The sequence below is a fragment of the Ips typographus genome, linkage group LG4 (assembly GCF_016097725.1).
Source record: "Ips typographus isolate SLU linkage group LG4, UJ_Ityp_2.0, whole genome shotgun sequence".
NCBI lineage: Eukaryota > Metazoa > Arthropoda > Insecta > Coleoptera > Curculionidae > Ips > Ips typographus.
The window spans coordinates 8953615-8978552 of NC_138425.1; the positions used below are offsets into that span (position 1 = coordinate 8953615).

The following is a 24938-nucleotide window of genomic DNA, read 5'->3' on the forward strand; positions in this document are numbered from 1 at the left end:
AGTAGGTGTAAGTGCAACAGAGTTTTTCTCGGATTCGGAGTCGGTGGCAGATTTTGGTGTTTTTGGGGTCGGGATGTGACGACTGTGAGATCTGCGTGTTTTGCATCGCGACTGAGCTGGTGATCCTTTCATAGACTCCATGTCAGAATTTTCATCAAACTGCAATTCTGGATCTGGTTCATCTGTTAGAATCAAAGGATCCATTTCTACAGGTTCAACTGTTTTTCCTGAATCAATACTAAAGGTTACAGACTCTGGCTCCATAGGTTCAGCAGGTTTATCGTCAGTTTCACTAGGTTCGCTTTGTTCTTTTGTCGTTATCCTTGGAGATTTTCTTGTTGGTCTTGAGCTTTTGCCGTCACTTTTACCTGCTTCAGGTTCTTCAGTTGTGGTAATGACATCCTCTTGACCATTACTAGTTGCTTCTGAACTTAGAGTTGACACTTCATGACCATTCACGTTTTCCTCAATTACCGTCAGTGATGACTTGGATACTTCCTCCTCCTTTTTATCTTCTTTCTGTTTCTTTTGAGGTGTACGAGATCGACTTCTAGCTTTACGGTTTCCTGACGCTTTTGGGAGAGTATTTGTAACAGTGTCTTTATTTCCATTGGTCAGTGAATCAGCCGTAGATGTCGCTGGCTCTGAGGTGCTCTCTTCTATTTTGGATCCATTTTCGTGGGGAGGTGCCGGTTGAAGTTCAGTGTCCATTTTGCCAATTTCTGAAAAAAACAGACGTCAACGTTAACGTTTTAGTTCGCGTCTGTGTTGAAATAATGTTAAATCACCCACCGATTATATGTTTGGGTTTAATAAATTTTCTTGTACTGTTACGTATAGTTTTCCCCATTTCACACGCGTCAACCTAAGGTCTTCGGCCTTTTACTACTGAGAAAATGTGGAAAAATCTCGGTCAACGAAGAAAATGTACTTGATTTGTGTACAAATTAGGAGTTATATTACCGGGTCGGTTTTCTCTTTATCCGACTGATCCGTTTCTACACACCACAAACTAGACCAATCTAATTGATAAGCTATTAGCTTTTAAGTAAAACAATCAATTATCTCCATAAGACAGTTAATAAAACATTGAAATGTACGTAAGAACGTACAACTTGTAAACCAGGGAACAACCAATACAACGTTCCACAATGCGGTACTATGTTTAGATACGGTACTCGCGCCGCATCCAAGGGACTGAAATAAGTGCTTGGCTTTAAGGTTGGGCTTCCGTTTGCAAGTCATCGAGCCTGTTAATTATTTGCTTCACCATGCTATTAAGACCACACCCTAAAATCTGTTCTAATATAAATATTAACTAAAAACTAATTAATCTTTAACTTTTGCCTTCAAAAACCTTTTAATTTTAAACACAGTAAAAGAGTAATTTGAAACTAAGGAAGCCCACCCTTAAAAACACTCATATCCAGACTGCCATCTGTGTCATAAAAATACTTGAGTGGATGCAGTGGCAATTACCAATTAAAGACAAGTGTGGTACTGTAAGATTAGGGGGATACCAGATTAGATGGTCAGGACACTGTGTTTGCCTAAATGAGTTGTTTTTACTCTTGAGTTGTGATACAACTGAAAACAATTCTGAAAAGTAGATTTTTGTTTTCTTGTATGATCAAACTAAATCATAATAATCCACATTGTTGATATGTGTATGTGCTGTTACAAGGTAGATAATTAAAATTTTACACAACACATCAAAACAAGATTTTCAAGTGTTTTGTGATTGTGTCATCATTAAATAGTAATTTTGAATTGTGCCTAGAAAGGCAACATTATACAATTAAAAAAACTAGGTAAATAAGTTGTGATTTCATACAAAACAGGATCTTATATCCAAGTTAATCTATCTGCTTAACTAATTGAAATTTGCTATCTTAATCAGTACCTACAGTCATATTTGTTTCAATTTTAGATATTACTACATTATGGAGGACTCAATATGTAGTTATATGAAATTATTATTTTTTTGATAATTTACCATTTAAATCTTCATCATACACAACAAAATACCAACTTTTAAAAGATCACACAGTCAATGGGTTATGCTATTGAAAATGATGTTACTACTGTAAAACTTGAATTCAGATTTTAGTAAAGTTTGATTGCATACAGAAACAAATCCAATTGGCCCCTATTTTTTTCTTTAAATCTCCTCAACAGTCCTACATGTAGGTCTCTGGGAAAATAATTGTTTGAAATTATTAACCAGAAACAGAGATCTTGTTAAATGAAAACAGGACTCACATTTCCGCACCAGTAATTTAACAAGATACTGATCACATTACGTTCCGGTCTTTAAGCTAAATTGAATACAAGTTTACAAACACTGAGACCCTACTTAACTTTACAATAAACGGAAATGGAGGTTTTGTGTAAAAATCTATTCTAAAACAACAAAAAAACATGCAGATGTAATGAATTTATCTCGCTTACCTGTTCAACGATATTAAAAGATGATTTTGGGCGTTAATCCCGGTCAAATTTTTAAATATCGCAGCTTTTTAACCGATTTGGACAATTCAACACCAAACAAAGCTAAAATGGCCGCCTAACCAGGAAGAAACTGACAGACAGATTGACAAGAAAAAAATTGACCCTAATCAGTGACATTTGACATGGTATGGAGTTCGAATGTTATTTGGTAACTTCATTATTTGATTATTAAATAGTATCAGAAAAACTCGCAGACAATAAAAATAAAAGTAAATCCTTGTTTTGTTAAATAGCAGTTAGCTCGACACTTCGGGCTTAATCGTAAATTTTGCAGGCAGAATTTTAATAATCTCAAAATAATATGACGTCATGTTTTTAGTCAACAACCGGATGAACTGACAGAATCAGACCGAAAAGCAACCTAACCTAACACTTTCATCTGACAACAGAGACTAACCTAACCTAAAAAACGTGTTTATGATTATCAACATAAACAAAACCTTTTCTTTTTAGGGCTTCCTTTAGAAAATTAACTTACCGCTGTCATGAGGGTTTGCTCCACAAAATGCGGTAAAAACGCAATTCTAAAGGTAAGTTTATAGTTTGCATTACCTAAACACTATCCTCACTTATGTACAGAGGCCTAAAACAGGGGACACACTATGCAAAGAGTGCTTCTTTGAAGCATTTGAGAATGAAATCCATTTTACAATCGAGCGCGCCAAACTTTTCCGTCCAGGAAGCACCGTAGCTATTGCTGCCTCTGGTGGAAAAGACTCCACAGTTCTGGCATATGTGCTGAAGCTTTTGAACGAAAAGTACCATTATGGTTTGAATTTAGTGTTGTTATCTATTGACGAAGGGATCACGGGCTATCGTGATGATAGCCTAGATACTGTGAAGCAAAATCGAGATGATTATGATATGCCATTGAAAATAATGTCTTATAAAGACTTGTATGGTTGGACTATGGATGAAATTGTAGCAGAGGTATGAATATTTTTTGCATTGAAAGTGATTTGTATAACATTTTCTTTTTGACATATTACTAATGTTTAAAACAAAATTGACTATTGTAAAGTACATTTAGTGTTATTTATTTTAACATAGAGCAGCTAAGAGCTAACTTTATATCAAGATACTGTACCTATTTGACAGAAAAGTCTATAATCCTTGCTTATTGGACAACAAGCAAAGAAGAATTTTGGTTTAAAAGCCAAAAAAATAATAAATACTACTTTTTCATTAATTCTGCATAATTTAAATTTTTGATCAACTGGAATTTAGATAGGAAGAAAAAATAACTGCACTTTCTGTGGAGTATTTCGCAGACAGGCACTTGATAGAGGAGCCAACTTACTGAAAGTGGATTACTTGGCAACTGGGCATAATGCTGATGATATTGCTGAAACTGTACTTATGAATATACTTCGAGGCGACTTAGCGAGGTTAAATAGGTGTACTGCCATAATTACAGTGAGTTTCTTAAACATTTCTAAAGTGCAGTGTGAAAAATTAGTGTTTTAGGATAGTGGAGATGGTATACCACGAGTAAAACCTTTGAAATACACATTTGAAAAGGAAATAGTCATGTACGCATATTTTAGAAAGTTGGTGTATTTTTCCACTGAATGTGTATTTGCTCCAAATGCTTATCGCGGCCACGCCAGGGTTTTACTGAAAGATCTTGAGAAAATTGACCCTGCAGTAATAATGAATATTATTCAGTCTGGTTGGACTTTTAAATTTAATAAAGAGCAATTTTTATGTGCTGATTTTTAGGTGAAAATCTTAAAGTGAATGAAACTGCAAAAATTCCAACTCTGACTAGATGTACACGCTGTAATTATGTCTCATCCCAGGAAGTTTGTAAAGCTTGTATATTGTTAGAAGGTTTGAACAAAGGTTTACCACGGTTAGGCATTGGGAAATCCAGTAAAGTTAAAAGAATACTTCAAGAAAATGAAAGCAAAACAAATGGTTGCAAAGACAAGAAAAATTCTACCTGTTTATGTAATTCATCTAAATCAGACAATATAACCTAATGCCAGTATTGTAGTTTTTTTTTTAAATTTATATTCTAATTTCAACTTTCCTCTAAGCTGGCTAACCTAGCTAGATCAATATTAGAGATAGTCTTTTCTGAAAAAATGGACCAAAAATACAAACAGCGGAGCACGGAACTGATTGTTCTATAATTAGCTGACCGCTAAAATTAGGCCAAACTTATTTCGCCGGTTATTTAACTTCTAAACGTTTACACCAACAGATTTATTTGTGTAAAGGTCCAGAATTGTGTGGTAAACATGAATTCAGGGGGTTGGGTGGTGGATGAAAATGAAGAAGGTAGGTAGTTCGTTTTAGGTTGAAATGAAAAAACCTACCACAGGACAAAAAAAATAGTTTTATTTTAAAGCAAGTTTTGTATACATTTCAAGATGTCGTCAATACGTTTAATTGCATTTTAGAAGTTTGCAAAGCTCGACTGGCAAAAACTGACCGAAACCATGCGTTTAGCAAAAAAGAGTGGTTCGACATGTACAAGGGTAAACCTGTCACTGGAAATGAAGGTATTAGGGTTGCTAATGTAGGGAAGTTTCTCCAATGGTGTGACTCATTTCCATTTCAGTTAAGTGTTACAAGACACACGACTTTCATTCTGTTAAGGTTAATTTATAGATATACATTCTATTGCAGCGCCATCTCATACTTTGTAAAACTAAAAAGTGTACTGGGACACACGTATAACTTCCTATTTTTTATGTGCCCTTATCATGATATTGTGGTAGGTGTTTTTCATTTTGTACAGAGTGTGTTTGCATGCTTCTGCAGTACTAGACTGAATTAATTTTAATGGCTGCCATATTATTTTATAGCCATGTTTATAGATATTGATCAGGAAAAGGCTCTGGCGGATGATGAGTATTCTCAATGGGATCAATTGCCCGACTTACTTTTAGAAAAAGTATTTGCGTACCTCTCCATTAAAGAACGGTACTACGCTAGCTGCGTGTGCACTAATTGGTATAGGGCTTTTCATTTACCTTATGTATGGAGGCAGTTTGTTTTAGAGGATCACACTTTAACAAGAAGCAAATTTAATTACTACTTAGGTTGGCAGGTAAGTCTGTCGTATTGTTTGTCATACTGTTTTTTAGTGAATGACGGTAACGCTGTTCTTTTTTGTTCCAAATTTTAAATTAATTTGTAACATTTTCATATGAAATGCTTTGATTATGGGTAGGAACTTCTAATTTCTAATATGGCGGTTTTTCCCCCAGGCCAACTAATCGATGTATTAAAACTGGTTGCATTTATGAAGTAATACTTATTTTAGAACAAAGATACTTAATAACAATTTATCGCTGCGATAAGAATTTCAAGGTGAACACCCACTTGAGGCGAGAATGGGATTTAAACGGCTCATTTTGTTTTTAATGTGGTAATGGTTATCACTTTTTCTAACCGATTGTACCATGAGTACGACAACTTCAGACTTGTGCAGTATATCGCATACATTCCTATCCGATTTGGAGTTATTCAGTACTTCGGTAACCGAATCAGTGGATGCGTTTCTAACAAACCCCGACAAAAGTTGCCTCATTTTAGAAACTGCAGATCCGAGACCTACCACCGTACTTTTACTACAAATACTACGGAATCTGACTGAGGAGGCATCAAACGAGAACTGCCTCTACCTAATTCCAACCAATCAGACCTTTATTGAATGGCATCGGCTTTCTGAATTTATCAAACGGAATTGTGATTGGTCTTCACACTTGGGTCCTGTTTTGATATGTGAAGTAGTGGAGCAGGCGCAGCTAAGTTCTGATAAGTCAATTTTAAAAAAGCTGCTAAGTATATTGGTGGAACGAAATTCAATCAAGTTGATTCTAATAACCCCTCATTGTGATAACTTGGACAATTGTCTAAGCAGAGTAACAATCGATCAAAAACTAGTAATCAGCGAGCTTACACCAACACCAACAACGCCTGACAAACCACCGGATCCTAAACCTCACCAAAACTTGTATAAAGCCGTACAAATTGGGGATATTGAAGCTGTTGCTCTGCACTGTAGATTTGGTAAAGCAGTTATCAACAAAGCAATAGGACCAGACGGAAGAAAAGCAATACATGCCGCCGCTGAAACCGGTCATTTGTTCATAGTAAAGTTGTTGTGTATATGTGGTGCAGACGTAAATTTAAAAGATAATAAGAAAAATACTGCATTGCATTATGCTTCTAAAAGAGGGCACAAGCCTGTGGTGGAAGTGTTACTGAATCAACGAGCTGCTATAAATGATGGGGGGCAATACAAAAGGACAGCTTTGCACTGGGCTTCATGTGGAGGTTTCAAAGACGTAATAACTTTACTGCTAAGAAACGGAGCCGATTTACTTCAACGTGATAGATCTAGAATGACGCCCTTGATTTTAGCTGCCTTAAATGGGCATTATGATGCTACTAGAGTGATATTGGAGAGGAGCACAAGCTTCGTTTGCAGAAGTGCAGATAAAAAGACGGCTTTGCATTGGGCAGCATGTCACGGTCATGTGGACGTAGCTAAGCTTTTGTTGGAGTATGGTACACCCATAAATGCTAAAGATAATATGGGCAATACGTGCTTACACTATGCGGTAGAAAAGGGACACAGCGATCTAGTTAAATTGTTATTGCAAGACGAGTTTAAGATTAAAATTAACAACGAGAATAATAAAGGTGATACTGCTCTACACAATGCTGCTGCTCTAGGAAGACACCAAGAAATTATCTGTAATCTTGTAGAAAGTGGGGCTAAAATTAACGCTACTAATACTGTGGGTCAAACCGCCTTACACATAGCTGCAGAAAATAATCACTTGACAACGACTCTACGTTTATTGAAAAATGGCTCAGACGTAAACGCAATCGACAAAAATCAAAACACGGCATTACATTTAGCTTGTAAACATTCACTTATAGAAATGGCCTTTGTCTTGATAGAGAACGGAGCTGATATAAATTTAAAAGGACAACGTAATCAAACAGCCTTACATTTAGCCGCTAAAATTGGAAACGTTGAATTACTACAAAAGCTTCTTGATCGTGGTGCCAGTATCGAAGATAAGGACGCAGCAGGATGGAGCGCTCTTCACTTTGCCAGTCAAAATGGCAGTAAAGAATCAGTTAAAATGTTAGTGCAGCGAAAAGGCGATGTAAACGTTTCAAATCAAGAAAAATACAAACCTCTGCACTATGCAGTTCACGAAGGACATTTCCCAGTAGTCAAATACTTAGTGAAATCCGGAGCGTCGGTGAATGAAAAAAATATTACAGGACATACACCCTTAGACTTAGCTATATCAAGGAACAATTATTATCTTATTAAGTTTCTTAAATCAAAAATGACGTCTGAGTAGCTTTTAAAATTGGTAATATGTTAAGTGATAATAAATGCATATATTTACAATAACTAATGTTGAAACTAATTTATCGCATTCTTGTATTGTTATTATATATTTATATTACAGTACGTTCTGGATCATCTCAGGACGTCTTTATGCTTACAATCCATCGGCAAAAACATCAAAACCCTAATCATAAAACCCATGTTCAACTTTTCAAACTTGTACGAGTTTATGAACATTCTATCCTGGTACATTGAAAAACAAGTCAAGAAAGGCAACGAAGTGATTGGAGTCGGTAACAACATTCGACATTTAAAATTCACATTTCCGTGTGACATGAATTCGGAAGATGACGACGACCGAGTGAGATTATTCGGAACTGGTGGTAAATTACTAGAAGGCCTGAAACGACTAATGAGAAATTTGAAAGATTTGCGTACCTTGGAATTGGTGGATTTGATGCTGGAACCCTATGAAGCGCAATTTTTACTGGACGAAGTGTGCGAAACTTGTTGTTTGTCTTTGCGGAAACTGAGCATGATCAACACCACAAAAACACCCTATCAGATACTTCATATTGGAGTGTTTTTGAATTTGTTTGTAAGTTTGCTAGACGTTGACGAGTGGCGCTTTGAAGTTTGTTCGTTTAGGAGTTGCGGATTAGTCCCCAGAACTTGGGAAACGATTTAATTGAACTGTTGGCGTTTACCAATTTGAAGCACTTGCATATAGTGCAAAATAGATACACTACTGAAGAAGGGTTTTTGAAACCGATACCGCCGGGAACGTGGAAGAAAGTACGATCTTTAAATCATAGCCTTAGTGTACATTTGGAAGTGGAAAGTAAAGAGTTTAAGAGCGTTGTTTGGCAAGAGGGTGCTCCAGTTAGAAGCATTGTATACGACTCTCCTTTAATTGGGGTAAATAACACTTAAATAGCTTTATAGGAAAAGTAGTAGAAGGGATTTGTAGGTAAAGGCCGACACGCTGATCACAGCAATTGACTTGTTTAAAGATGATTTAAGGGCATACGGCCATCTGAACATTCCGGAATTTCACATGCCCAAATCTTTTGCGGATAGAAATGACGAAAACCTCGTTTTACTAACAAGATCCTGCAAATATTTGTCCACTCTGGTGAGTATTTTTTAAATAACAGCTTGTTCAAGACACATCAAAGGACTGTTTTCAGATTATTACTGAAAAAATATCAACGAGTACAGTCCTTTTGATCGCCTACACTAGTCGCAACCTAAAATGGTTACACGTCCGTTGTGATGCCGTAATTAAAAAATGCGATTGGCCAATGAGCCCCGAATGGTCGGAGGAGTTCTACTCTTGGTTGAAAATGAACAGCAAATCCTACAAGTCCGTGGAAAAAGAAGTATCGCAGATCTTAGGGTATAGATGGAAATTGCTCACTGATCCGGAGTTCCAGAACTTAGACGTAAATTTACACGATTTCTGAGTGTCAAACGAGTTTGAGAATGCGAGGCTGTGTTGTGTGTGATTTACTATTACTGTGTAAACAAGACTGAGTATTATTGTTACGTTAAAGTAATGTGTCAGTATCAAACACATGTTTGCATTGTAGCTCAAATGGATTTCTACAGTCTAAAAGTTTGCACTAAGGTTGAGGAACGTGCGATAACAAATCTGACAACACTACTATAGATTCATATGATATTTACTTATCTATTTAGTCCAGTCTTCTTAATTTTAACTAATTTTATAAAAGACGTTACAACTATTAGTTTTTTTATGTATAAGTTTTATTTTCAAAGTTTTTTTCTGGTATACTCCAAATAAATTTACGGTTTGAAATTATATGCATCCAATATTTAATTGCCGATATCTCTAATACGGGAAGATAAGATGGGGTATTAGAAATTACTAAGTACAGAGTTCTAAGAAAACTTATAGCAGAAACAGTTAAAGTCCAAAAACTTAAACTTTGAAATCCTGCATTTCAGAACAGCATTTCGCATACTGTAGTAAGTACAATATTGTTTAAAATGCAGTGTTGTGGAAAACTCCCATAAATAGATACCCTGGCTGTAGGAATTATTTAAAGTATTTGTTTTAACTGACGAATAAATAATCAAATATAGACAATGATATAAATGATTTAATAACTTACAATATCCGGTAGGGTTGTTCTATTCATGGCGGGGAATATTGATAAACATTTGAGAGTACAAATGACCTAGACTGTCTATGTTTCTTTGCATTATGATCCTTAAGGTGGTTGTATAACGTTCAGGTGGTCTGGCTGTGATAGGGTCACGCCAATGTACTCCGTTGCTATCGCAACCGAACAGTGCAGGGGAAGGAATGTGATCACGCATGTAACACCAGATGCAGTCGCGCAAAATGTCGACAATCTGAAAAGCAAAATGTTTTCTCAGTTTTCTGTTTAGTTTTGCTACTAGACTCACCTCAAAACAGCGTAACGAAGACAGCACATCCCTGATATGACACAGAGGAGGAGGCAATAACTGTCCCAAAGCCATCACGTCGATCACTTTAATAGTGGTATCCAAAAGGGACGTGTAACTCTCATTTCGTGAGTCTTTGCTCTGATCGCCCATGCTTTTCCACTGATGAATTAATGTAGCAGTTAATGCCCGAATCAGTACCGAACAGTAACACAAAGCAGGCCTGTAAACGGCTACAAAACTCAACAAATCCCACAATAAAGGGGCGTTGGTAAATATCCTGCGTATAAACAAGTCCCGCTCAATTGTAACCTGAAATTTAACAGTCTCAGTTAAGTAGCGTTGTTGAGCTGGTGTTAATACCCTAGAAAACTCTTCTTCGGGCCAAGGTAATCCGTTGTACATCACGTCAGGACTAACAAATTGTACTAGCAATAAAGACAGGAGAGTCATACTGTCCAGAGATATGTTGGAGTATTTATTATCTTCAGGCAAAGAACAGCAAGCTTTTAATACTGAAATTAGCTCAGCAGTGTTGGAGGCCACAACATCAGCAGCCACGTTATTATCCACAAATGCTTTTCTCTTTCCCGACCCGACTATTCCACCGTTAAAGACCGTAGAGTGTTTCGTTAATGGAATTGTTTTATTCTGCAAGAAAATTTGTTATACAAGTCCAGGCTGAATTTAAATCAGTGCACCTACAATGTTTTTATTCTGCTTCAAAAGTATTTTCTCACTATTGTCATGCACCACCGTGTTTATAGCTCCAAACATAACGTTATCGCTACGAAACAGTGCACGTTCCAACAATTCCCTTAACGCTAATACTTTCGCGACTTTGGAGTAAATACATAAGCGCTTCAAGATGCGGCAAGCTCTTTGGCAACCTCTCAGTTTTGTAGTGGTTCCTTAAAAATTTGAGCAACCTTAACAAATAATTTACAGGATGTCTCTCAGAAGCCTGAACAACACTCCCACAAGATTATTATTATTATTTTTAAAGTGACTTACTGACTGTTCATTTTTTGAGTTAAACCAAACTTACCATCACTAGCACAGCAAGCAAAAAAATAATTAACAGCAGACTGGGTTAAATTCAAAATAACTTTAATCGGTGGATTATATGATGGATTCCCTAAAGGAATTTCCGTTTTATCCACTATATCCGCTATAATATGCATATGGTGTACTTCGCTGGCAAACACGGAAGTCAAACTGGTAAAATTCTCCTCCAAAGCTCTGCCGATAATACGAGAGTTAAGCAAAGCCACTTTACCGCTTTTCTGCCATTCCAATAAAGTCAATAAATTGATCCACATCTGAGACAAGTCCAAAGTCTCCTCGTTCGAGTGCGAGAATTTCTGAATGTTTCTGCTTAAAATTTGTTCTAAAACCACCGAAAAATGACCTCCTTTATCCGCGTAAGCTGGTGGAGTTTTGTCAACCAATTCATTGGTTAAAAGTTTCACAGCTAAAGCCAACTGATCTGAGTTTGTGGCATACTCTAGTAAATACGTCACTGATTGAACTAAGACTAGAGAATTAATACGACCTGCAAATTTAATTTATAACCTTAAAAGGTTACAATTCAACAGTTAAGTTACCTAAAAACAGAACAATTCGAAAAGCTGTCATTGATACGTGACTGTTTGAACTGAGTAGCATCTCATTAATTTCAGTTATACTCTTTGAACAGGAAGTCAGTATTTCCACAGGCTCACCATGCCTAACTGAATCCTCCATATCTTGAAGAACCGTTTCTGGGAAAAAAAAATTTAAAGTCATTGCAAATGAGTGTCATATCTGATCGTCAAAACCTAGTATCTCCATAGCTTTCTCTCGAATGTCTGTTTTCATTGCATCATTGCAGCCTTTCAACTTGGTTACCTGCGCGCAACTTAAAATTAAATTTAGTATCTGCACTCCTCCAGTTTGGCATTTTAATATCAAGGAAATAATATGATCCTAAAAAAATTGGACTGAGCAATGATAAAATAAGTTTAAATAGTTGTGTTACACCTCTAAAGCTTCAGGTGTCCCGAAATATTTTACCCACTCATCAGTAAAATGACTCAATTTTCCAATTACGTCAACCGTTACTAGAAGACAAATTGTCACGTTACAATACTGGGATCATCAATACAATTTACTTACAAATGGTTCGGGTTTCGTTACAAATAGATGACAATAAAGTAGTGGATAAGTAGACCAGTTGCAAAATGTATGGCACAGTAGCTTTCTTTTGCATACGACTCAAATCTGAGTCTTCAAAAGTTTCCTTGATACACCACTGAAATATATTCCAAAATGTTACATCTATCAAAATAAGTTGACTTTAATGATTAAAAGCTAGCTATTGTAGCCTACTTTGGTCAAATGAAGCCGTTTATAGTTGAAAAAAGACCTATCGTTTATTCTTTAAGTTTTAAGTGGTTTGAAAATGTATGTATACTCTATTCAGTCACTTCTAGCTGTGGTCCATTGGACAAAGTTTGAACGTGTTTTATAACATAAGAGTACCAGTTATTGTGAGTTTGACAGGTCAATAAATGTCAGGTTATTTTAATGTTTTTATCAGTTATGTAAAAAAAAAATGTGTCGTCTTATATAGAGTATAGACCAGTTTTGTGTCCAAAATGCATCTTCTAGAGCCACTTTGAAGAATTCTAAATGCTACTGAGAACATTCTTGTGTGTGTCATAGGGTTCTACAAGTGTCTTAAACCGTCCCATAACTGTTTTAAATTGCCAGAAGTTTCTAAAAGCATTTCGAAAGTTCCATAGACTTCTAAATGCTATTAAAAACCTTTTAAAAAGTGCCAGAGGCCTCTAGGACCATTTTGAATGTGCCAGAGACTTCTACATGCTACTGAGAACCTTCTAAAAAGTGCCAGAAGGCTCTAGCAGTGTTTTAAAGTGCCAGATGCCTCTAGGACCATTTTGAATGTGCAAGAGACCTCTAAATGCTACTGAGAACATTACTGTGTGTGTCATAGGGTTCTACAAGTGTCTTAAACCTTCCCATAACTGTTTTAAATTACCAGAGGTTTCTAAGATCATTTCGAAAGTTCCATAGACCTCTAAATGCTATTAAAAACCTTTTAAAAAGTGCCAGAGGCCTCTAGCACCATTTTGAATGTGCCAGAGACCTCTAAATGCTACTGAGAACCTTCTGAAAAGTGCCAGAAGGCTCTAGCAGTGTTTTAAAGTGCCACTTGCCTCTAGGACCATTTTGAATGTGCAAGAGACCTCTAAATGCTACTGAGAACATTCTTGTGTATGTCATAGGGTTCTACAAGTGTCTTAAACCTTCCCATAACTGTTTTAACTTGCCAGAGGTTTCTAAAATCATTTCGAAAGTTCCATAGACCTCTAAATGCTATTAAAAACCTTTTAAAAAGTGCCAGAGGCCTCTAGGACCATTTTGAATGTGCCAGAGACCTCTAAATGCTACTGAGAACCTTGTAAAAAGTGCCAGAAGGCTCTAGCAGTGTTTTAGTGCCAGATGCCTCTAGGACAATTTTAAATATGCAAGAGACCTGTAAATGTAACTGAGAACATTCTAAAAAATGCCAGAGTTTGTCTCTACAAGTGTTTTAAACCTTTATAGAATTGTTTAATTGTTGGTATATAAAAATTGATTGGTTGGTCATATAAAAACTGTAAACTGAAAGAAGTTACAATTGAGTGAAGTACAAGATGTTACAAAGATTATATATCTCCATCCATCCCAATATGAAGCTATACTTTTATTATCAATTAAAATCAACAAAAAAAACAATAAAATTGTATACTTACAATAAATAATTCAATTATGGCTTGTCTAATATCTTTGGCATGGCTGCCAGCCAAATGCCCCAAAATACCCACAACTGACTTTAATTTTGGTGAATTCCTCACTTGGTCAAATGACCTATTTTGTGTGAAATCCTTTAATCCCACTGATAAAACTCTTGTAATAACTGTATTGGGAAAGCAACTTCCCACATGGGCCACCACCCAATCAAAATTTGGTGAATGTTTCACAGATGTATCTAAAAATGGTTTTTGGTTGAAATATGCCTGATGAAAACCTTATTGGGAGCTACTACCTAAGAGAGCACTAATACAAGCTTCAGTGTCTGAATGCATCAGACTTGATAGACATTTAGTATTGATGTCTACCAGAGTCCTAGTTGCTCTGCAACCCATCCATAATTGCAATGTCTCATTCAAACCTTCAAGTACAAAATTACAGTAACAATTAACTTGATTTTTAAAATAAATACTACTTGATGAGATGTGTGCCCTCCCTGAATATCTAGTGGAAATCTCTCCTAATAACTCAAGTGACCATGTACTTATAGTGGGTGCCCATGCAATTGAGTTCTCAGTAATCAAAGTGTTTAAAGCAGTATGTACTTCAGCCACTATAACTTCATCAGTTTCTGGTGGAATTGGCAGCTTTCCAGTGTTTATCTCAGTCTGAAAATTGTGTGAAAAGACCAGAAAACCCTTTGCCTTACCCAATATGCTTACCTCCAGAGCCTGAATGTAATTATAAGCTGCAGTATCAAAAACCTTGCATAAATACTCAAATATTGCAGATCTACATGCTGGTAGCTTTCTAAGCAAAATCAAAGCAGTTTTATTGAGCTCAACAGAATTTTGTTTGTCTTGTTTATGTGTCCCAGCAATAAAAGTCTTCAATTCATTAAGCAGGTCTTGCTGTGGTATATTCCGTACTACTGCCGATGGTGTCATCATGTTTTGGGACTAGAAAATTACGACTATCATCTCATAAACAGTTTTTTGAGGCTGCAAACTACTAGTTTTAACTTGATAAGCTAGAACACAGATGCAGAAAGTATGAATTTATAAAAAATACAATGTAACATAAGTAGCAGCATAAAGAGAAAACTTACCCGTTTATTCTATTTGCGAACATATGTCTGAATTAAACTACAAACTGGAAAATATTAAAATTTTCAAAATAAATTTTGTTAGTTTGTTTACGTTTCAAACACTGTATTGCTTTTTAGGTTAGTTTGGCATTCTAAATTCTTCCTCAATTTTGTTTATAAATAAGCCCTCTAGCGGTAAAAATCTTTAAACAAGAAAACGAGTATTCTAACAGAATAAACATACACATTTCAATTTCTTCTTATCTATAGCACAGTAAGTTATTTTTTTTATTCCTCATTAATAAAAAATTCCACATATTCTACTTTGTATATTTGTCACTTTAATACAACATATAAATAAAATTTTAAATAAATTTAAAATGACTCCATGTTTTACAACAGATTACTTGCCATCACAGTCACACCAAGGTGTGCTGCTTCGATCACAGTATAAAACAATATTTAAAACAGTAACAGGAGCTTTATTCACTACCAATTCATTGTAAGATGTAATTCTGTACTTTACATCATGCAACCCAGTTTGTCTGTCCCGTTTTCGCGTCACTTCCTTTTGATTGAAGCATTTTACTGTGTCTCTCTTCCTAGATTTGCCATGGATATGTCTGTTAAAACAATTAGTTTATGGGGTTTTTATAAACAAACATCCATTTTTCTCACCGAAATGTATTTGTTCTGTTAGTAGTAGTGATTACTGGCCTTGTAACATTTAGTTTAGCATCTTTTAATCTTACATAGAATTCATCATCTTCCAAACCCCAACCCCAATATCTGTTAGAAAGACCATTAACTAAGGCAAAGTCTTCTCTGAAATGAATACATTACAGTGTGAGTTACTATAATTATGATTAAACTGACCTATTGATGAGTAAAATCCCTCCAATAAATTTGCTGTAATTGTAACGGGGATGAAGTTCTGGAGCAGCTAAATGGAAAGGCTGAGTAGGGTAGTAATATTTTAGTTCAGTATTTAAGGGTAGCAAATCAACATCGTGCATTGCAATGTAATCATAATCATTCTTTGTGAATAAATAGCCAACATTAATAAGAGAAGCCCTGTTAAACCTGTACTGATCTACTTGATTCAGTACAAATATTTGATGGTCCACTCCTTGGTTATTTAGAAATTTATCAATGTATGGAGCAAACACTAGAAGTTCTTCAAACCTATTTCTGAAAGGAACCAGGACTGCCAGTTTATGTTTAGTTGCCAGTTGTTTCTTCACTTTGGGAGTTACAATATCATACTTGGCAAGATCGTTTTTCTCAAGACAGCACTGATCTACAAAGTTAGAGGCTCTATTACAGCCGAAAAACTTGAAAATAGCACCATACCATTTGTGAGTAGTTTGTAGCTGAGAAATACTGTACTACAAAACATGAGCATTAACATTAAAAGTAAAAAGGAATTAAAAGATAAACCCGTTCCTCGCGACAGACGCATAATCTGGTTATCTTGTCATTTAGCATTATTTATAATTAATTAATTAGATTTTAAACCAGTGTTTACATTTTTTTTTAAACAAAAAAAAGTTGCTATGAAAAAAATACTTGTGCACTGTCAAAGTGTTAAACAGTAAATAGAAATAGAGGTTGTCATGTTGTCAAGGTGAACATAACCCTTTTTTATAAAATATTCAAATATTGAGTAAACTACACAAAATTTATTTCAGAATAAAGCTTTTTTTGAATTTAAACAGCTTTGATATCTTTTGATGTTTGTATTATTTCTTGGAATTTATTGTTTTAATTTTACTTTTCTTACTCTTCTTCTCTTCTTTTCTTGTATTCTGGTATATGAAAGACAACAATGCGCATAGTCCGTATTCAGATTTTATTTTATCTTTGCATACGCAAGCGTCAAAAATTCGTAATCGATTGCCATAAAATCGGTGTCTTTTGGCAACGATTGAAGTTGATCCTAACTTGTCCGACCAAAAAACATGTTATTGCGTTTCGATCAAGTTTCAAACCAAATTAAATGCCAAGTGAGAAATTGCAATCGAAAAAACATTAGAAAAAACTGTATACCCTCTTGATCAAGTGCGAATTTAGTGATTTTGTTTAGTAAATTTAAAGAGAAGGTTTTAGTTTAAATATTTCATAAATATGCCCAAAGGAAAGAAAAAAGGAAGGTCTGGTAAGTAATTTTAGCCTTTATATACCGTAACGTTAACTCTTTTGCCCTATGAAACGTTTAAATTGGATTCAACATCTATTATTTGGGAATTTCCACTTGTTTAGTGTCCAAGGTCATAAACTTATTTTCAGGCAGTCTGCCCCCATTATTGGAGTAATATTTTTAATTTTGTGTTATTGATACAGATTCCTGACTCATTATTTTTATACACAGAGTTTAGATGTTGAATTATTGCAACATATTTGTTAATGCTTCATTAAATTCCATATGTTTTTATTGCATAACATTGAAAAGTAAAAGTGCATTAATGTAGGTATCTCCTAGGATTTTCTACTGGTAATAGTATAGTAATAAATATAGAATGTGTGTGTACAGAACTTTGCCCCTAAAGCACTAGAGAACCAAATTTCAGTTTTCACTTAGATACTGTATGCAATTATAAATAGACTACACACAGTTTTTGGAACAAAGGAAAATTTCCTATATGCATTTACTTGCCAAAAGCTGCCTACCTAGACTAGCAAAAAAATTTAATTTTAAAATTTTATTCAAAAAGTTGCCTGACCCTATGTTTTTTAACCTTGAGTGTATCAGTCAGCATCTAAATTCCTGTTTACTCAGTTGTCAAACACCTGATATAAGTAGCATTGAACTACTTTTGTCTGCATGGTTATCACTAAAAGTAATTAAATAAAATGGTTCAAATATTTTTGGACAATTTGCTGAGCTGAAAACACCAACAACAATTATCACAGTCAATTGCACAAATATATTATTCATTAACTACATTAAAGATAGTTCAGGCTAAGTTTTGTTTTGACTGTGGTGTTCTGCATCTTATCTCTCTCATTCAACACAATTCAAGCTAGAGTTTGAAATATGTTGAAAATCTAAAAATGTTTTTTGAATATTTACATTTAAAAAAATTGGAATAAAAGATGAAGATTGTACATAAAATGATAATATTTCTCAAAGTACCAGCAAAGTCACCCCAAATTGTTTGATTTTCTTGACAACAAATTTCTAAGGTTCCAAAGTTGAGTTGCTCTTCAACAGTAAGCACTGAGATGAAATATTTCCTCTTTCTAACATTCTCCTCCAACCTTGTATTCTAACTGCTGTCAGAGCTCTATTTTAGTTGGCATAATCTAAAACATTCTATTATGTGACTTTAAAAACACATAAAAACGTCTATAAGAGGTTTTTTTATCATCAATTTTCAAGACTAAAGAAGTGTGATAAGAGTGACAACACCTTTACAAAAAAGGAATAAATTATGAGAATTAACAGAACATTTGTGGTAATAAAAATTAGTTTAACTGTAACTAAGGCTTTAACCTATAAAATTGGTGGTTACTAGCCCTTACAGGGTGTTAATAGAGGTTCACAGTAGTAATAAGTGTATTTTAGAAAGCGCGGTAAGAAGGACCCTGACAGATGTATGTGACTGACTGACTATATTGAAGTTCTGCTTGTATTAATTAACTAAACTGTAATAATTTAGATCGTAGTGGAAGAGAAGCTCAAACTTCCGACGATGACTCTTATCCAAATGATAACATGAGCGTACTGAGCAACTGTTCAGAAAATTGCAGCGTCGATGACGGAAACGAACCTGAAGATTTGGCCCAAGACCAATCTGAAGACAAGCTTACCGACCTAATAGATGGACTATCGCAGAAATCATCCCAAGGACGCACCAACTGTCTGAAATTGTTCTCCAAAGGTTTAATCAAAAAGTATATGCCAGCCTACATTAGAGAGAGGTTAGTTATTTATTATTAATTGGTAAGTTTGGTGTTTAATGGAGTTGGTTATAGAACATTCACATTAAACGATTGCATCGAAAGGAGTCTTAAAAAAGGTGGCGTTGATGAAAAATGCGCGGCGGCAGAACTGGCTACTGTGCTCTGTGTACAGCTGGGTACAGACCCTGTGGGCGAAGACATATGCCGAATTTTAAAGCCTATTTTACTTACCATCGCTTTCGATAATTCCGCTTCCCCTAAAGTCAGGGCACATGTAAGATTTAAGTTTTTTTGATTAGAATTTTTGGTTTTAAATTCTGTTTGCAGTGTTGTCAAGCTCTTGGAGACATGTCTTTCTTGTCTTGCGGCGATATTGGTGAAAACCTGTTACTGATGCAACAGTTGGAGTCAATATATTCTGGTAGTTACCTGAAAGGAGACGGATCAGTACCAAACACCACAACAGAAACTGGTGCATTACACGCCGCAGCTTTGAACGCCTGGGCCCTACTGTTTACCATGTTAATTCCGGGAAATATCGGCACTATGATGAATAACTCCAAGTCTTTACCTACTCTGGACCAGTTGTCCGAATTACTGGAATCGCCGCATTTAGAAGTACGAATGGCAGCTGGAGAAGCCTTGGCGTTGGTATATGAAATTGGTAGACAAGAGAATGATGATTTTGAAGATGATTTTGCTCTTGACTTAATTGATACATTGAAACAACTAGCAACAGATTCACAAAAATTCAGGGCCAAAAAAGATAGAAAACAACAACGAGCAACTTTTAGAGATATCTTGCAGTTTATTGAGGTAATTTTTTATTGAATCTTCTTGGAAACTTTTTTTGTTACAATCTTACCTTAGGAAGACACAACATCAGAGCTTCAGGTAAAATTCGGCAAAGAAGTCTTAATGTTAGATACGTGGATGAAAAGAAAGCAGTATGAAACATTATGCAACATATTGGGTCCCAGTATTAATCATCATCTAATCGAAAATGACCTCATTAAAGATATATTCCAAATTGAAACATCACTAGAGGATACCAGAAGACCGAAATACGCTCAAAACCAAATGGAAAGAAATAAAAGGGTTCGTTCAAATCAATCCAGTGTTAAGGATTTTGAAATTATGTTTATTTTTTTTTAGAAGGTATTAAATGCTGCAAATGACAAGGCCCGAACACTATCAAGAGCCAAAAACCGGGATAAGCGGTCAGACTTTTAAGCCACCAGATATTTTTTCGCATATACTCTTTTAATTTATGTAGTTATTGGGTACAATCAACCGACTATTAATGATTTTTTTTTAATTATAAATATTTTAGTGAATGTCTAGTTGAATATTATAGGTCGAGTTTTGCTCCCCTTAGATTTTTTTGTAACTAATTTATCATGATTCATGAAATGTTTTGATTATGGAAATTACGGTTTTAGTAGTACTTTATTTGGTTTAAATTAGAATTTCGTTCATTAATTGCACTCAGCAGTATGAGTATGTAGTAATTAAAATTGTTTTCATGAGAATAATTAATGTTTTTAAATAAAATCATACTTGTATTATGTTTGTTGTTTTATAAAAACCACCCAGAGACTCAAGCTCTACAGGGTTGTTTGTTGTTTGTTTGGCAAACCGGGGGGCAGCGCCCCAGAAACATATAGGCCTCCTATATAGGCCCGTCACGTCCCGGTTGTTGCACCGAGTCTACAGCAGTCCAGTCGACTTTATAAAGCCAACCAGTTTGCTAGGGTCTTAGCTCCTTGATTGCCCTAGGCGTCATTATTGACTGTCCCAGGAATGTTGTCCGCGAACGAGTGAAGGATGGACACTACATTAAGATGTGTCATGCCGTCTCAGCTGGCAGTGGCAGTCAGTAGGCCGGTCACCGTCCTTAAGTTCTCTCTGTTTTGTTCCAGCAGGTATTTCGTATTTTTGACTGAGGGGCCACTGATGAGTTCTATGGCGGAGTCCCAGCGTTCTTGAAACAGCTGCTGGGCTAAAGATTTTAGCGACTGGATCACCCTGCTATTGGCGATCCCCACAGTCGGCTCTGGACCAACTGGCACTTTCTGAGTGCCGAGTTTTGCCAGTCGATCCGCCTCTTCATTTCCCGGAACCCACACGAGACGTATGTCGTTCTTTTGGGCCAACTTTTCCAGGGTTGTTTTGCACTCCAGAACCAATTTGGAGTGCACGCTCTACAGGATGTTACAAATTTAATGCATTACCGTAGCTATCTCAGAAACTAGTAGTAGATAAGAGCTTTAGTTATGGTGGCAAAGCTGCACATTTTATTATATGTATAGTAAATAATTGTAGGAAAAAGTAGCACTTTGGTGCATTCTGTTATTTTTTCCCCTGTAACTCTTTAAGGAGGGCGTTAAGGATAGAAACAAGCTAAATCTAATCTTGTAGAGGATGCAATTTTGCTACAACTTTCTTTATTAACACTTTTTGATAATTCCTCAAATAAAAGAGTTACGCTAACCTTAAAAACTAGTTGAAAAAGAGCACTTTGGTCACTTTTTGGCCTGCAACTCTTTGAGTAGGCTTTTAAGGATGAAAACACCTAAATGTAATTGTAGACAGAGTATCTAGTAGATCCTTAATATAATTAATCGCATCCACAAAGTAAAGTTTTTTTATGTTGTTGACAAAAATTTTGAACAGATTTTTTTCTGATTCTCCGACAAAGGTAAAAGTGGGTTCGGCAGTAGCTAATGAACCAATTTATGATTCTAAGCAGTTAAAAATGCATTTTGCAAATGCATTCACCCCAAAAAATTGCAAAGGTACTTTTTCCAACCTTTACAACTTTTTCCAAAATGCATCTTAACTGCCTTAGATCATAAAGTGGTTCATTAGCTATTGCGAAACCCAGTTTCAGGTTTGTTGCATATCCAGGAATAGCTGTTTTACCAATACAGAAATTTTTACAAATGATAATTGTATTCAGTGCATGTACAGGTTTGTAGCTACTAACTAACGAAATAAAAAGTTTAAGTCCGTGTTTAAAAAATTGTTGTATTTGAAGAACTGAAAAGTAAAATTATTTTCTTGAATAGAGTAAAAAGGTGCCTCCAGAAAGTGTCAGGGATTTTCTAAGATAATTAAGTGGTGAAAAAAAATTAAAGGAAAGGACTTTTTCGGTTTTAGTCGGATATCTCCAGATGTAATGGAAAGATTTTTATTGTGACAAATTATTAAGGAATAAAATGCGCAACTTTGCCCCCGTTTAACTAAAGCTTTATTCAACTATAGTTTCGGAGATAGCAATGCTAATTCATTAAATTTGTAACACACTGTAAATACAGCTAAATTTTAAGAAAAGTGTTGAAGGTAGGAAAAATTTTGACACAAATCAACCAGTTCTGGCATACTATTCTGTTAGAAGAGGAGCCTAAAGGAGACAAAAATAAACAGCATTTATCATAATAAAAAATTACTCTCACATCAGGGCCGAGTATAATATAGGCTACATTTGTTGTAAATAAACAATATTTTATTCTCTTGAATATGTCTCAGTAATCAATGATTGTATAACTTTAAGCAATACCCGTACATTCTACTTTTAAATATTAAGATGATAATATCACGATCTTAAAATCAAAAGAGGGAAAACAGCAGACAAGTAACTGTGAAAATGCAAACAATAACAATAAAAATATCTTTTAAAATTCTCAACAATAAATACATAAATAATGGAATGTGGATAAAGAGATCTGAAGTTTTTAACTTACCATAAAACAAAGTTCTTTCTATATCATTTGGTGTTTGTACCTTTTCTAGCTACATTTTCGCTCTTCATTTCATTGGTAACGTGTTCCCAGGCGTTTACGTTTGCTTCGTAATAATTAATTTGCTTATTAACAAAGTCTAACAGTATTTTTTTGATGCACTGCTTCTTCTCGTCCTGCCAATAAGTAAGATCACTGCGCAAATACTCATTAGCCATTTCCAAGTTGTCTTGGGACATTTCGACTTTTTTTAACAGTTGAGGAATGTGAGTTCCTAATTTTTCTAGCTTATCATCATTAGTTGGTTGCTTCCATAAGGCAAAACTGCTTGAGGCTGGCTGAGGGCCTGGATGGTTTTGAGAAAGCTGGATCAGCTGTAATATACCACAAAATATTTTCAAAAACGCCAAATGTCTGATTTTACCTTATCCTTTTCAAAGTGTTTTTTATTCAACTCTTCCATTGACGTTTCATAACTATACTGGTAGGCCTCTCGTTTTTTAAGAGCCTCCTGAACCACTTCAACATAATGTAAGAATTCCTTCATTGGCGTCCCCAAGCTGCTGTTGTAACTATGTACTAAGGCACTCTGAGCAGCTACACTGCGTTCGTGGGCGTTGCCAATATTTTCGAGCATTGTACAGAGCTGAGGTTCTAAATTGGCCCATTTTGTAAATATAGGGTAATAATTATTTATTTCCAGTATTAAATCATTTCTCTCCTTATTAATTCTACTTGAAATTTTCTCAATTGATGATAATTTATCTGTTAATATTGTGAGATAAGACTTCACTTTATCAAACTCTAAATGGCGCTTTTTTAGTACAACATTTGCTGAAGTAGTGCTGCCAGTATTGTTGGAAGTTGTGAGGGTGTTTGTGCTGGATATTGAATTTCTTTTTTTCTTGAAGGTGGCAAAATCCTTAAAAAACACATTTTTAATTAAGTGAAAGTTTGTATAAGTGTCAGTTGAGGTTTAAAGTTTAAGTAAAAGCTCTTTCTCAAATGTGACGTCACAGAAACTACTAATTAATTAACCAAAAGTCACATCTGCTAAGGCAGCCTTGCAGACTGACATTTTGTCTAAAGCATTTTTTAACTTTTACTCTCTAACCTAATAGCAATATACTTACTGCAGAATTGGCAGTTAAAAATATCTTAAAGTTTTCATTGCAACTGAGTATCGGATGTTGACAAACTCTTGAAATAAATATGTTAAGAGACTTCATCCTGGCTAGAATAAAATCCTTGGAGTATCTATCCAGTTGACCTATTAAAGAGTGTTTTGCAGGTAATGGCTAAAAGTATAGCACTCCTAGTTAACCTTTAAAAGAACTGAATCAACAAAAATTACTTACTGGGACAATACAGAATGGATGACATTCTATGAGTTTTTGCCTCAACCACAGGAAATCATTGTATCTTCGACGAACCACATATTCATGATCTGAAAACTCTATCCTAGCTGCTCTTGTTGTTACTCGAAATGTAATATAAGTCTCCATGGTTTCCAGATTTTTTTCAGGATTGTCAATTTTAATGCAGAGGTCGTTAAAGGAGCTTTCGTCCATGTTCAGTTCGGAAAAGTTTTCAGTATCGTGTATGCTAGAAAAGCTTTCTATGCTGGGTGATTGCACCTACAACACTCAGGTTGGTTCAGAATAATTAACACCTTTGTAAAAATAACATACTAATGAACTGTCGTTATCAAAGGTTGCCTCGCTAGCCAGGCTAGAGTGGTCAAGGTCTTTGGAGTGTTCTTTCGACAATATAGCAACATCTTTGGGTTGTGAGACTACATTTAACACAGCAGAATTATTGCTTTCCATAGTAATATACAATCAAGTAATATAAATTTTCGAACAAGGACGAATCATTCACTACAATTGTACACCACTCCCACTGTAAACTATAAAGTAAAAACTAAAACATTTAGGTAAATTGTTTTTAATTTATAAAATAAAAATAATTAGTTTTTTTATTTATAACTTGTGTAAAGAATGTTTGGATTGGATTGGACAACACCAAACCCAATCAGCTGACAGTGAGTACCCTACGTAATTAATAGTAAATAAATATATTCTTGCTGCTCTAGGACAGTGTTTATCTTTGTTGTTCCGGCCAA

The 24938-nt window shown here is 35.3% G+C and overlaps 7 protein-coding genes and 1 long non-coding RNA gene across 16 annotated transcripts; 5 read left to right on the forward strand and 3 right to left on the reverse strand.

Moving 5' to 3' along the window:
- Positions 1-522: 522 nt before the first annotated feature.
- omd (integrator complex subunit 5 omd) lies at positions 523-15329 on the reverse strand. 3 transcript variants are annotated; one of them, XM_081977921.1, is made up of 15 exons: positions 15186-15329; positions 14800-15036; positions 14553-14745; positions 14373-14498; positions 14080-14315; positions 12437-12572; positions 12302-12381; positions 12100-12247; positions 11887-12042; positions 11328-11834; positions 10985-11190; positions 10643-10930; positions 10280-10591; positions 9982-10225; positions 523-722 (listed from the first exon to the last, which is right to left on the reverse strand). In XM_081977921.1, exons 2-14 carry the CDS (start codon positions 15025-15027, stop codon positions 10001-10003), a joined length of 2841 nt encoding a protein of 946 aa, XP_081834047.1. In that variant the 5' UTR covers positions 15028-15036; positions 15186-15329; the 3' UTR covers positions 523-722; positions 9982-10000. The 3 variants fall into 3 exon arrangements, with proteins under 3 accessions (XP_081834047.1, XP_081834045.1, XP_081834046.1); XM_081977919.1 differs by having other exon boundaries at positions 14373-14745; XM_081977920.1 differs by having other exon boundaries at positions 14373-14745; positions 14800-15107; positions 15186-15322.
- On the forward strand, positions 2875-4502 carry Ctu1 (Cytosolic thiouridylase subunit 1). The gene is made up of 5 exons (XM_081977952.1): positions 2875-3041; positions 3091-3441; positions 3739-3927; positions 3979-4183; positions 4234-4502. Exons 1-5 carry the CDS (start codon positions 2997-2999, stop codon positions 4494-4496), a joined length of 1053 nt encoding a protein of 350 aa, XP_081834078.1. The 5' UTR covers positions 2875-2996; the 3' UTR covers positions 4497-4502.
- Positions 4643-9668, forward strand: LOC145728015 (uncharacterized). Of its 5 annotated transcripts, none has more exons than XM_081977935.1 (7): positions 4643-4797; positions 4920-5021; positions 5328-5572; positions 7965-8441; positions 8492-8761; positions 8814-8978; positions 9034-9668. In XM_081977935.1, the coding sequence occupies exons 1-7, from the start codon at positions 4758-4760 to the stop codon at positions 9307-9309; spliced, it is 1575 nt and encodes a 524-aa protein (XP_081834061.1). In that variant the 5' UTR covers positions 4643-4757; the 3' UTR covers positions 9310-9668. The 5 variants fall into 5 exon arrangements, with proteins under 5 accessions (XP_081834061.1, XP_081834062.1, XP_081834063.1 ...); XM_081977936.1 differs by having other exon boundaries at positions 5340-5572; XM_081977938.1 differs by having other exon boundaries at positions 4751-4797; positions 4920-5236.
- Positions 5585-7906, forward strand: LOC145728011 (uncharacterized). Its single transcript, XM_081977929.1, has 2 exons — positions 5585-6002; positions 6061-7906. Exons 1-2 carry the CDS (start codon positions 5897-5899, stop codon positions 7851-7853), a joined length of 1899 nt encoding a protein of 632 aa, XP_081834055.1. The 5' UTR covers positions 5585-5896; the 3' UTR covers positions 7854-7906.
- Positions 15330-15478: 149 nt separating the features above from the next.
- Positions 15479-16763, reverse strand: beta4GalT7 (beta-1,4-galactosyltransferase 7). 2 transcript variants are annotated; one of them, XM_081977954.1, is made up of 4 exons: positions 16518-16763; positions 16041-16464; positions 15843-15989; positions 15479-15787 (listed from the first exon to the last, which is right to left on the reverse strand). In XM_081977954.1, the coding sequence occupies exons 1-4, from the start codon at positions 16624-16626 to the stop codon at positions 15568-15570; spliced, it is 900 nt and encodes a 299-aa protein (XP_081834080.1). In that variant the 5' UTR covers positions 16627-16763; the 3' UTR covers positions 15479-15567. The 2 variants fall into 2 exon arrangements, with proteins under 2 accessions (XP_081834080.1, XP_081834081.1); XM_081977955.1 differs by having other exon boundaries at positions 16041-16459; positions 16518-16664.
- Positions 16764-17062: 299 nt separating this feature from the next.
- Positions 17063-20638, forward strand: Ifrd1 (Interferon-related developmental regulator 1). The gene is made up of 6 exons (XM_081977946.1): positions 17063-17322; positions 18827-19088; positions 19143-19344; positions 19398-19886; positions 19941-20168; positions 20226-20638. Exons 1-6 carry the CDS (start codon positions 17292-17294, stop codon positions 20301-20303), a joined length of 1290 nt encoding a protein of 429 aa, XP_081834072.1. The 5' UTR covers positions 17063-17291; the 3' UTR covers positions 20304-20638.
- A 1918-nt stretch (positions 20639-22556) lies between these two features.
- Positions 22557-24642, reverse strand: LOC145728017 (sorting nexin-7-like). Of its 2 annotated transcripts, none has more exons than XM_081977944.1 (5): positions 24505-24642; positions 24172-24450; positions 23947-24111; positions 23238-23735; positions 22557-23178 (listed from the first exon to the last, which is right to left on the reverse strand). In XM_081977944.1, the coding sequence occupies exons 1-5, from the start codon at positions 24640-24642 to the stop codon at positions 22840-22842; spliced, it is 1419 nt and encodes a 472-aa protein (XP_081834070.1). In that variant the 3' UTR covers positions 22557-22839. The 2 variants fall into 2 exon arrangements, with proteins under 2 accessions (XP_081834070.1, XP_081834069.1); XM_081977943.1 differs by having other exon boundaries at positions 22557-23187.
- LOC145728034 (uncharacterized) lies at positions 24327-24792 on the forward strand. The gene is made up of 2 exons (XR_014177982.1): positions 24327-24463; positions 24527-24792. It is a non-coding gene; the product is annotated as an uncharacterized LOC145728034 (long non-coding RNA).
- The last annotated feature ends 146 nt before the right edge of the window (positions 24793-24938 follow it).